General features: G+C 44.2%; 1 protein-coding gene across 1 annotated transcript; it reads left to right on the top strand.

Annotated features, from left to right (window-relative positions):
• The first annotated feature begins 5386 nt into the window (after positions 1-5386).
• Positions 5387-7482, top strand: LOC141655188 (L-type lectin-domain containing receptor kinase IX.1-like). The gene has a single exon (XM_074462279.1). It carries the CDS (start codon positions 5387-5389, stop codon positions 7478-7480), a length of 2094 nt encoding a protein of 697 aa, XP_074318380.1. The 3' UTR covers positions 7481-7482.
• Positions 7483-13509: the final 6027 nt, after the last annotated feature.

The following is a 13509-nucleotide window of genomic DNA, read 5'->3' as shown; positions in this document are numbered from 1 at the left end:
AGATCCACTAGAAAAGTAGACTTAACGCAGGTGGAATTTTCCCAAATGATAAACTAAATATGAATGATATTTACTGTACTGTGACTCTGTCGCTGTGTGTGCAGTGTGCTTGAGAACGAAGAATCGTGTTTACTTTACTACTTGTGTTTTAACATTCAACGCATGACAGTACCTCGTTTATTTTCACCTTATGTTTATCTTTGATTCAGTCATCCATATTAACAATAATATTTAGATATAGTAAATATATTAGATATTATTCTCATATGTAAATATAGGTAGCTTTTCCCTCAAGCATATAATCTTTGTAAACCTAGCTAACACCTCCCTATAAATACTTGTATTCCTTTCACAGTTAATATAACATTCATTCAACCTTGTATCTCATATCTTATATGGTATCTTCGAGCTCAAATCGATCCGCCAAAAATCTTCTCAAAACCCGCAGCCGCCCCACCTTTAAACGACAAACACCACTCCTCTTCCAACCCTCATCCTCGACCATGACAAACACTCACCAAGACACCATCGTCCGCAACCCTCACGATGCCAACGAGCCTCTCGTCTCGCCCAACCTCACTCATTGCGTCAAACTGACACCCACAAACTACACCACATGGTTCTTCCAACTCACCAATATTTTCTTTGGTTTCAGTTTGCTCGGGTTTCTAGATGGAACCAACCCCGCTCCATCACCAACCATAGTCGGTGATGACAAAACCGAGAAAACCAACCCCTCCTATCTTTCATGGCTTAAACAAGATGGGTTGATTCTAGGGGCTCTTATGGGTACCCTATCATCAACCGTCCAAGCCCTCATAATCCGTGCTAAAACCTCTAAAGAAGCATGGGATATTTTAGCGTAAACCTACGCAAACCCTTCGCGTGCGCATATTATGCAATTAAAAGACCGCTTAGACTCGATTGTCAAAACCTCTAACCAATCCATAACCGAATACATGAACACCATGAAATCATGTATTGACCAACTCGCATTGATGGGTAAAATAATTGACCCCGAAGACATTATTTCCAAAGTCCTTAAAGGCTTAGACTATAAAACCTTTAAACCCGTCATCGACACCGTTAGAGCACGTGACAACCCGATTTCATTTGAAGCACTCCATGAAAAATTGCTCCAACATGAACTTTTAATCAAACAACAACAACCCGACACCGATATTTTTAATCCCACGGCCAATGCCGCATATCGTCCCAACCAACGACAAAACAACTACAACAACAACCGTTATCAACCCAACACCAACGCCAACTTCACCTGCCAACCCGCTGCCCCGTACACCTCTAACCCGAACCCGCGTCCCTTCAAGGGCCGCTGTCAATGGTGCCGTCAAGTAGGCCACGTCATCGCTGATTGCCCTCTCTTCCGCAAGCTCTTCCCCACCATCACCTTTCCAGAACCTCCAACCCGCCAACACCAACAACCACAAGCCCATTCTGCAACCACCTCTGCCGCTGCTGCACCGCCACCCAACAACCAGTACCTTCTTGACAGTGGAGCCTCCAACCATGTCACCAACGACCTCGACACATTGGCCTTCCACTCTCCCTATTTCGGCAATGATGACCTTATTATTGGTGATGGTACGGGTCTCGACATCGCTAATATAGGTAAGTTTCAATTATCAACCCTTCAATTCAACAATGTTTTACATGTTCCAAAGATTTCTAGAAAAATTATCTCAATATTCCAATTGTGTAAAGACAATAATGTTAATGTTATTTTCTCATCTAATTTTTTTGTTGTTAAGGACAAATTGACGGAATCGGCGATACTCCAGGGCCAACCTAGAGATGGAATCTACGAGTTGAGCCCATCGTCTCCAACCGCGAATTTAATTAAGAAAGGCTCATCTCCTATTTCATGGCATCATAAATTAGGCCATCCTACTTTTGATGTAATGAAAACTATCAATAAAAGTTTTCCATTTAGTTTATCAAATTTTTCTTCCTGTGATGCGTGCAATATTAGCAAGAGTACCAAATTACCATTTGCGACGAATTCATTCAAAACAACCGCTCCACTCGAACTCATTTACTCGGACCTTTGGACTAGTCCCGTCCTTTCATATGACCATTACAAATATTATGTGATATTCGTCGACCACTTTAGCAAATATACTTAGCTTTTTCCGTTAAAACGAAAATCCGACACAACCAAAGTATTCCTTCAATTTAAGGCACTTGTTGAGAAATACTTTCAAAAACCAATTATTCAATTCTTTTCCGACAATGGAGGCGAATTCAAAAAACTTACCCATGATTTACTCAATAATGGAATTAGTCATTTTACTTCTCCTCCGCATACACCCGAACATAATGGTTATCTTTGAACGGAGACACCGTCACATTGTAGAAACGGGCTTAGCCCTACTCGCTCACGCCAAAATGCCGACCACCCTATGGCCGTTTGCTTTCAACACCGCTACCTATCTTATTAATCGCCTTCCAACCCGAACATTACAAGGTCAAACTCCATACTTCAAGCTACATAATAAACCTCCCAATTATACAAAACTACATAATTTTGGATGCCTATGCTATCCCTGGCTTCGACCATATACACGACACAAACTTGAATATTGGTCGACTCCTTGTATTTTCGTAGGCTATTCCTCTACTCAAAGCGCGTTCCATTGTTTTGAACCAAAAACCAATCGTATCTATACATCGAGACATGTCAAATTTGTTGAAGATAATTTCTCTTACACTCAGTTACTTACTTCTGACTCACCCAATAATACCAACACCGATCCAAACGATTGGTGCTCGCTCATCATACCCATTATCCCTACTCACTCTCCACCCGCGTCAAACCCCACCCCTCCACCTGACCCTCGGCCACGCCCTCCCATAACCCACGTCTATCATCGTCGACCTCCTCCCGTCCAGCCCAACTCTCCTGCCATTCCCTCACACCCTGCACCCGAACCCGTCACACCCTCCCCTGCCATCCCACAAACCCCTACCTCTACCTCACAACCCGTCACACCCACTCCTGTCACCCCGCATACCCCTGCCTCCACCACACCGTCCCCTCCTCCACCTCCACCTCCACCACCACCTCCTCCCAAACGCACTGTTGTCACTCGACTAGACAACAACATTAGAAAACCCAATCCCAAATACATACAAACCACCTCCAAATATGCCAATCTCGCTCATACATCCGCATCACCCAACGCTCTTCCCAAAACCGTCAAACAAGCTCTCATAATACCTCCATGGAGAAACGCGATGCAAGACGAATTTAATGCCCTTGAGAAAAATCAAACGTGGACTTTAGTCCCGCGTCAACCATCTCAAAACGTCATAGGTTGTAAATGGGTCTATCGCATTAAGTATAATCCCTATGGTTCTCTAAAACAACACAAAGCTCGCTTGGTCGCAAAAGGATTTCATCAATGACCTGGCATTGACTACACAGAAACATTCAGTCCTGTAGTCAAACCCACCACCGTTCGTCTTATCTTATCCCTTGCTGTTAGCAATTCATGGACCCTAAGACAACTCGATGTAAATAATGCATTTCTTCAAGGGACTTTAAACAACAATGTTTTTATGAGTCAACCACAAGGTTTTGTTGACACCTCTAAACCGGATTTTGTATGTCAACTAAACAAAGCCATTTACGGTCTAAAACAAGCTCCTCGAGCCTGGTACACGGAGCTCAAAACCTTTCTCGTTGCTTATGGATTTAAACAATCAATTTCCGATTCATCTTTATTTATTTATACAACCAATACAACTCGCATATTTATGCTAGTCTATGTAGATGATATTATTATTACTTGTCCTAACCAAGCTCATTTACAATGCCTTATTAACGACCTCTCCAAACGATTCTCCCTCAAAGATCTTGGACCACTCTCCTACTTCCTTGGCATTGAAGTCACACCGAACCCCGTCGGTCTTCACTTAAATCAGTCCAAATACGTCCATGACCTATTAACAAAATACCACATGGACAATGCAAAACCGATCACTACCCCCATGTCGCCCGACGTACACCTCACTCGGGAAGACAACAAACCAATTCAAAATCACCCCGACTATCGTGCCATAGTTGGAAGCTTACAATATCTCTCTCTTACCAGACCTGACATTGCCTTTACTGTCAATCGGTTAGCTCAATTTCTTCATCATCCCACCGATAATCATTGGTCTGCTCTCAAACGTCTCCTTCGTTACCTTCAAGGGACTCAACACCATGGCATACAACTATACTCCAAAAACCCGCTCTGTCTCCATGCCTTCTGCGATGCTGACTTTGCTGGAGACAAAGACAACTACATTTCAACCACCGGCTATATTCTCTATCTCGGACGTAATCCTATAATATGGTCCTCCAAAAAGCAACGTGGCCTCTCTTTATCAACTACTGAGGCCGAATTTCGAGCAGTCGCTTCCGTCACAACTGAGTTACTCTGGCTTCGAAATCTTCTCACTGAACTTAACTTCCAAGTCACGAAACCACCTGCTATCTACTGCGACAACTTGTCCGCTACCATGTACGCAAAGAATCCAGTTTTTCACTCTCGCATGAAGCACATGGCCTTATCCTTTCACTTTGTTCGAGAACAGCTTCATCAAGGCTCTATTCGAATTCAGCACATTGCCAGTACCGATCAACTAGCTGACGCTCTCACCAAACCCCTGCACAAGCAACAATTCCTTATTCTACGAAACAAGATTGGTCTACTTCCTCCGACGTCCATCTTGCGGGGGCGTATTAACAATAATATTTAGATATAGTAAATATATTAGATATTATTCTCATATGTAAATATAGGTAGCTTTTCCCTCAAGCATATAATCTTTGTATACCTAGCTAACACCTCCCTATAAATACTTGTATTCCTTTCACAGTTAATATAACATTCATTCAACCTTGTATCTCATATCTTATAATCCACACCTATGTATGTAAATTTTGTGTAGAACCATTTCATTAATGACTAATGAGAGAGCGACTGCCTTTAACTCCGGATCCAACAAAAATAAAAATCGATCCCGATCCCATGTAAGGAACATTTTGAAGACAACACCAAAACACTAATTATAATTGTATTTTTGAGCATAAGAAAAAAGCGTTCTAGTACAGTTCCTACAGTTCATTCAACAAAAAGTTGTTAAATCGAAAAATCAAATTATTTTTAATTGACTGATTCAATTGTAGTATTCCTTGTTAAACCTGTATGACTAGTTCTCACAGACCTGACCATATTGGAAAATTCCTTTTGTTTTAGAATATAAATATAGGCATAAGATGGTTAAACCGATATGAAGCATTTTATAAGTTGTATAAATATCAAAGTAATACGGAGTAATTTTCTTTCATTAAATTCATCTCGCTTCTCCAGAAATGGATCATACGAATCGAGCTTACATCTTTTGTATTGCAGTTATCTTAGTACTGTTTACTCCATCTACAATATCATTGTCCTTCAATTTTACTAATTTTGGCCCAAACAGTCCTGAAATTCGCTTGTTGAACGATTCGTTTATTTCAAACGGAGTGATCCAGTTAACAAAAAACCAGCTAGATTCAACGATTCAACAAAGCGTGGGCAGAGCGTACTGCTCTCCTCCTGTACAACTTTGGGACAAAAACACTAAAAAACTCACCAATTTTACCACTCATTTTTCATTCATCATTAGAGCGGTTGATAGCTCTCCTGATAAATGCGGTGATGGTCTCGCGTTTTTTCTTGCACCTATAAACTCTCCAATTCCTACCGGCTCAGCTGGTGGGGGTCTCGGGTTAGGTAATCTTTCAACCTTATCTAATGTTACAACCCAAAACAACATTGTAGCTGTCGAATTTGACAGCTACAACAATACTTGGGACCCAAGTGCTGATCATATTGGTATAAATGTTAATTCCATAGCTTCAGTAGCTAGTGTCAACTGGAACAGTAGCATCAAGAACGGCTCAACAGCAAATGCTTGGATAACATATGATTCTTCTACAAAGAATCTCAGTGTTTTCCTAACTTATGCGGATAATCCTGTTTTTAGTAGCAATTCTAGCCTTTCATATATCATTGACCTTAGCACTATTTTACCCGAGAAAATTCAAGTTGGTTTCTCCGCTTCCACTGGGTATTTCACCGAAATTCATAACATTCTTTCTTGGGACTTCAACTCAACCTTGCCAGACGCTAATGATGGTAGTCCAGCACTTGGGCCTAGTAGCCCAATACCTAAGAGCAAGAGCAAGAGCAAGAGCAAGGGTGGATTGGTTGCTGGCGTAGTGGTGGGTATTTTAGTCCTGCTTGTAGTTTTGGGCATAGTTGGTTGTTTTTATAGGCGGAGAAGGGTCCTAGCTCCGAATACTGAAAGTTACGAAATTGATTTCAGTGAGGACGATGATGATGACTTTGAGAAAGGTACCGGGCCTAGGAGGTTTACCTATCAGGAACTTAGCCGAGCGACCAACAAGTTTGCCGCGGAAGGGAAGCTAGGAGAGGGAGGTTTTGGAGGGGTTTATTTTGGTTTCTTGGGCGACCCTAGTAGAGAAATCGCGGTAAAGAGGATCTCAAGTGGATCCAAACAAGGCAAAAAGGAATATATGTCAGAGGTTAAGATAATTAGCCGAGTGAGGCATAGGAATTTGGTTCAGCTTCTGGGATGGTCTCACGAACGAGGTGAATTGCTTCTTGTTTACGAGTTTATGCCAAATGGAAGTCTTGATTACCATCTTTATGGAAGCGTACAGGTTGCACTGCCATGGACAATTAGGTATAAAGTTGCGCATGGATTGGCATCAGCCTTGCTCTATCTCCATGAAGAATGGGAACAGTGTGTAGTACATAGAGACATCAAATCCAGTAATGTCATGCTTGACTCCAATTTCAATGCAAAACTCGGAGATTTTGGGCTAGCGAGACTTGTTGACCACGGGTTAAGTGGGTCACAGACAACCGTTTTAGCTGGTACACCAGTCTACATGGCTCCAGAATGCCTCGTTACAGGAAAGGCAAACAAAGAATCTGATGTCTACAGTTTCGGAGTGGTTGCCCTTGAAATCGCATGTGGAAGACGACCTGTCGAGTCCAATGAAGACCCAAATAAGGTACGGATGGTAGAATGGGTATGGACCCTCTATGGTAAAGGTACTCTTCTAGAAGCTGTCGATGAACGACTCGAAGGAGTCTTTGATACAAAGCAAGCTGAATGCTTAATGGTGGTGGGTTTGTGGTGTTGTCATCCAGACTACAGTCAAAGACCTTCAATCAAACAAGTTATAAATGTTCTAAACCAGGATTCTCCTTTGCCAATTTTACCATCAAAGTTACCAGTTCCTACCTATTTCGCGCCTCCTATGAATATGGATGTGTTCTCCATCGACTCCTCATCCGCGTACACAGGCAGCACTGCCACCACAAGCTCTTCATCTAATAAGTCGGTCCTAGCTGGCACTATCCCTTTGCTGTCTCAGAAGACCAGTGTGTGATGACCGAGATCAACCATCTTTTCTTAGCTTATTTCTGTACATTCCTTCATTCATTTGATCTATTAATTGTTGTTGTAAAATGGTTGCTTAATTGAGATATTTAATAGTATAGAAAAACCAATTCAACAATTACCACTGTTTAGGTATTTTTACCCAAGTCGATTAACTAGGGTCAATGTAGTCTATATTCGTTGGTTGGATGTACGTTCGTATGTAAACAAGTAAGTAATAAAGTGCGTAATGTAAATTAACACGTAAGATTTGGTGACGCGGAAAACCCAATGTGGGAACAACCGCGGGAGGGACGGTACCCTGCCAAGTATTTGCACTATATAAATAGGAGGATGATTACAATGGTAACGTTATGCTAATCTCGCTGGCGCTAGGTATCAGGCCTGCAAGATCTCAGGTGAGCGTATACTTGAGGATCATATGTTGTGGAATTGGATATGAATGCGTAAGTGCGGATGTCTTGAATACAGTGTGTTGAATGTCCTTCTTGATTTGCTTCCTTGGCTATTTATAGGGTAAGAACCCTAGATATACCCTACCTCGAATATGGAAAGGAAATATAATTTCCATAAGCACTCTTTCCAAACCCGGACTCCCTTGCCAATTCTCTCTAATCTCCCTGACTTCTCCCTAACTTCTCCCTGACGCTTCTTTCCTTAACGCGGACGCCTCCTATGATGGGCTCCTAATATTCCTTAAGCCCGTTTGCCTTTCCTCCAACCGCGGGCTTCCTTCCTCCTTATCACTCCTTTCATAATCTTCACTTTATTAAGTGGACCTTCTTTATTATGCTATTTTTAGCCCAAACAGTTTGCCCCAAATTTCTTGTGAAGTACGCTTTCGAGTATCGAGCAAGGAATTTTACGTAACAAAATGTTAAAAAACCCTACGCCGTCTTTTTACTCCTTCCCATGCAATCCATCATTTCCAGCCGCCCTACTCCTCTTTCTTCGCACCCAACTACCTCTCTCCTCTTTTTAACTCCAACGTTCCTCTTCCACTCTCATTAATCACTTCAAATCATTTCAAAAAATTCTTCTCTCTTAAACCCTCAACCTTCCTTCTCCTTCATTCCTCGCCGGCTTCACTGTTCCCCTTCCCCGTCTCCATCCTCAGGTAATCCATCTTCTCTTCTTCTTTTAATCTTTATTTTCTCTCTCCACCATGGGTAAAACTCGACAATCCTCGTCAACCCCAACACCCTCCGACCGTAATCTTGACCCCACTTTCCCTTCTCGGGGACTTTTTAAGCACCCACATGACTGTGATTCCGCCTTAACTCCGGCCGACATTCCTACGATCAAGAATCTGCTTGGTCTTGGTGACGGGGTGGATATTGCCATCCCCGAACCGGGACAAAAACCTGACGCCCTCCGTCCAGGGTGGGTTAGTTTCTACCTGTACCCGTTTAGATATGGCCTCCGTTTTCCTTTCCCTAAACTCATTCAAGATTTCATCTTCACCAACAATTTCGCCATGGCACAAATTTCTGCTGCCATTTGGAGAGTTCTTCTCTATTCTCTGGCCGTTCGTCAGAGTACTGGTAAATCTGTCACTCTGGGCGATCTGGCCCATATGTACAAAGATCGATCCCGGGCGGTCGGTTCTCATTCCGGGGCCATGGAGAGGCTCCTTCGACACGCGTCAAAATCCCGTGATGAGAAATGGTTTGAGGACTTCTTCTTCGTGAGGAAGGACTCCATCCAGCCTCCTGCTGATTATATTTTTGAGAAATGGGTTCTGACTTCGAGTAAGTAGCCTTCCTGTCGCCTGATTTATTTTATCTCGCTGCTTACTAGCTTACTTCATCGTCTTCGTGCAGGCCCCTGTGACCTTACCCGTATTGGTGCCAAGATCCCTGCCCGCAGCAAGTCGTTTCAAAGATTTCGAACCGAGAGAAAGTTCCCGGACACCGCTTCCGGTTTTTCACCGCTTCTTCCTCCAATCCTCCTCAATCAGCCCACAGTATGTCTTCTGGTAAGGTTTCTGCAACCACTTTCATTTGCATGCTGTTTCTGCTGATGTTTAAGCATTCTGTCGTCTGAGACTATCTATGCTTGCAGGTTCAAAAGTTGATCCATTGGAACTCATCCTCCAAAGTGCTAAAAGAATGAGACCGTCTGCCAGCCCTGATGTGGCCTCTGCCTCCAAGAGGAGTGCTCCTGCTGCCTCTTTTCATACTCCTCCCGCAGTTTCCAGTTCTACTGCACGTGAGCCCTTGGAGGTCAACCCGTTGTCTCGCCATCCTCCTACTCCTCCTGCCAGTCCTCGGGCTTCATCTAGCGGAGGAATTATTGCTCATTTCCCAGAGGGCTTTGGGAATGTGGACAAAGTGCCCTACTGGCCGGAGATGGATCAGCTTCTCTTTCCTCCTATTGAGGAAACGTTTTCAGAGTTCTCCCCAGAGGAGATGGCTGATAATGACGTGCACAACGCCTTCATGGTAAATACCCTTCATTTTCTACCTGTCTGTCTGTCTGCTTTACTTAGATTCTGTCTCCTGACTTCCTTGCTGACTCTTGATTTTCTCTGCCTCAAACCCTCCAGTCTGCACTCTACAATAGGAAGATGATCAACATAGTGCAGACGACCAGCCGTGCTACCAGCGCCAAGAACCAGGAGCTGAAGGAGATCATATCGATTTGGCACAAAAACGGATCAATCGAAGGAGCGTGTGGTGGAGCTGAAGACCGAGCTTCTTGTCACCAAGAAGAAGTCGAAAGAGGGGGCTGATCAGCTGGCGCGTACTCAGGCGGTGTGCAATACTTTCTCTGACTCCCTCAAGCGCTCTGAAGAGAAGATCAGTGAGCTGATCTCCCTGGCCACCAATGTTGTTGTCTATGCTACTTAGCGGGGAAAGATCAGCGGGATGCGTGCTGCCCTCGAGGAGGCTCCCACCCAGCAGGCCATAGAGGAAGAGGAGAAGCAGCTGGAGATGCTCTACCCCACCCAACCCGATCCGAGTGTCTTTGATGCCCGAGGTTGGTGAGGTGAATTCTTCGCATTGGCCGAGCAGTTCGGGGGTGATCTTTGGAATGTCCCGGATGATCTTTCTTGACGGAGCTCGGGGAGCTATGGCGGCCGAGGATATGCAGTTTGGTGCGAGACTCCGAAATGAGAGGTCGCGAGGCGGAGGAGGTGCCAGAGGTGGAGGTCATTAATGTGACCGATAATTAAGTTTTTATGTTTTGATGAACTTTTTTGGCAGTCTGGCCCAGAGGTGGCAGACTTTGTAAGTTTTAAACTTGTTCTTTTGTGGTTGCCCCGCCAAGGTGGCGGTTAAACTTTGGGCCGTACTTTTGGCCATTTTTTGAAATGCCCCTTGTCATAGTTTGGCAAGGTTTTAGCTTACATATCGTGTGTTTGTTGTTTATCTTCCCTGTTTTTAGGAAGTTTTTGCCGTGTCACCCGTTTGATGATTTGATTTAGGCGAGTCTGTCACCCCGAAGAGGCTAACGTTCGACTCGCCTAGTCGCCGTAATGTGACCGATGGTCGATTTAGGCGTATGCCGCAATGTAAGGAGGAGTGGCCGTGTCAACCTAGGAGGCTGATTTAGACCAACCTGGTCAGCCTAAAAAGACTGATCCGGACTAAGCTAGCTGCCGTGTCAGCCGGATGGCTGATTTTAGGCGTATGCCGCAATTTTGGACTACTTAACCTTGTTCATGACGCAAGGTGTGTTCATCTCGTTTTAAGCCAACAGGGGCGTCATTGAGGCAAGTTTATCGTCATTCTAGGACCAAATGGAGACGTTGCAGGATTCTGGTAGCGCAGATATCCCTACGTTCCATGTTCGTTTGTGCATGCATGCTGGGGTCCTGATTAATTGCGATTAGTGCGAGCTACGTCCAGGGGGTGGTATCGGGGTATTTGGATAAGCGTATTCATTGTCAACCAGGCTCCCTTTCGTATGTTCCACAGTCCGCCTGGTGAGGGTGCTCCTTGTGGAGAAAATAGGTTAGGCATGTTGGAGTGCCGTGTGCCTTGTCACCCCGCGTTGGGAGTTGACAGTCCTGCTAGACATCCTTTCAAAGTACCATAGACACTAGGATTCAAAGTGATGTACTTAGAGAAGCCTGAAAATAAGAAAATCTATTAGAATGATGTGAAGTACCTGTCGCCATCTCATGGGGTACCAGAGCAATTGTGGTCCCAGGACGCTGCCAGGCCACACTATTCAATAGTAGTTTAAAGTCTTAAAAATAACTAAAGACACCAGAAATAAGAGTGAAATTGGCAGTATGCCTACCACCGGATTTTTGTTTTATCTTTAAAAATGATTTGGCTTCTCACAGTACATTATTCTGAAAGCTAAAGTCTACTTATTATTAAAAGTAATATCTCTTCAGGTGAAGTATGTTCCATGGGCGTTGTATGATTTGACCGTCCATAGTCATCGTCAGTATGCCCCATGGCCAACAACTCCTTCTACGGTATGGTCCTTCCCATTTGTAGGCGAATTTGCTCGCTTTTTCGATTTTTGTGTTCTCAAACACCTCTCGGAGAACAGGTCTCCTACCTCCGGAGCCCGACTTTTACATTCTTGTTATAACTCCTGGCCACCGATTGTTTGTAGGCGCCAGACGGATTTTTGCGCTTGCTCGCAGCTCGTCAATTGTGTCCAGGCTTCTGGTCATCTCTGTACTGTTCAGTTCCCTTGTCATATATCCATACCTGTGGGTGGGAACTAGAACTTCTGACGGAATGACTGCTTCTGCGCCAAACACCAGGCTGAAGGGTGTTTGACCTGTTGCTATCTTTGGTGTCGTTCTGTCTGACCATAATACCAGTGGTAATTCATCTTCCCACTTTCCTCCTAACTCCTGTAACCTCCTTCTCAGATTGTCCATAATGATTTTGTTGCTGGATTCAGCTTGTCCGTTGGACTTTGGAGTCCTAGGTGCCGACTTTTTCAAGGTGATGCTCACCTGGCACAGTATCTCTCGGTGTCGTTGGAGATGAATTGTGAGCCATTGTCACATATGATTTCTGATGGGATACCAAATCTACAAATGATGTTTCGTTTTATGAACGAAATGACCTGTTTATCTTTTACCTCCGTGAATGCTTCTGCCTCTATCCACTTGGAGAAGTAATCTGTCATTGCATTGCTAACATCCAGGTTCTGTTTCCTGTGGCCCGTGGTAGAGGGCCTACTATGTCCATGCCCCATGCCATGAATGGCCAGGGAGAAATGATAGGGTGCAAGGGCTCTGCTGGCTGATGGATCATGGGCGCTGAGCGCTGGCAGGCGTCACATTTTCGTGCGTATTCTGCTGCATCTGCCTTCATTGTAGGCCAATTGTATCCTTGTCTGAGGGCTTTATTTGCCAGACTCCTGCCCCCTGCATGGTTTCCACATTCGCCACTGTGGAGAGCATGCAACACTGTCTGTGCTTCTTCCTTGTCCAGGCACCATAAGTAGGGGTCTGCTAGTGATTTTCTGTATAATATATAATCAATGAGTATGAATCTGGAGGCCCTCACTCTGAAAGCTCTCACTTCCTTCTTGTCATCTGGTAGCTTGTTATAGCGCAACCAGTCTAGGTAAGGTGTGCGCCAGTCGTCTGCCTGATCGGCTATTTGGCCTGGCTGCCTGTTTGGCTGAGAGCTCTAACCTTCCTCTGTAACTGCTCGGATTTATTTCTCGCTCTGTGGATCCTCCAATTCACCTCTGTCTATTTCGTCCGCCTTCTGAATAGACGGTTCCAGCATGTGTGCTATTGGAATACTGGATAGCTCTGTTGGTTTAAATGTTTCCCCCAGGGTTGCTAGGGTGTCCGCTTCCACGTTCTGATCTCTAGGGATTTGTTTAAGCTTGCAAGTTTCGAATTTCTGTTTTAACTTCTTTGCCACTTTTAGGTATGCAATCATCTTCGAATCTCTGGCTATAAACTCATCATTCAGGTGGTTGACTATTAATAGAGAGTCATTATATATGAGCAGGTGCCTGACCCCTAACTCCAAAGCTAGCTTCATTCCTAATATCAAGGCCTCATATTCTGTTTTATTGTTG

The sequence above is a fragment of the Silene latifolia genome, chromosome 5, assembly GCF_048544455.1.
Source record: "Silene latifolia isolate original U9 population chromosome 5, ASM4854445v1, whole genome shotgun sequence".
Lineage (NCBI taxonomy): Eukaryota > Viridiplantae > Streptophyta > Magnoliopsida > Caryophyllales > Caryophyllaceae > Silene > Silene latifolia.
Note: the sequence above shows the minus strand (reverse complement) of the source record. Positions and strands in the feature narration are given on the sequence as shown.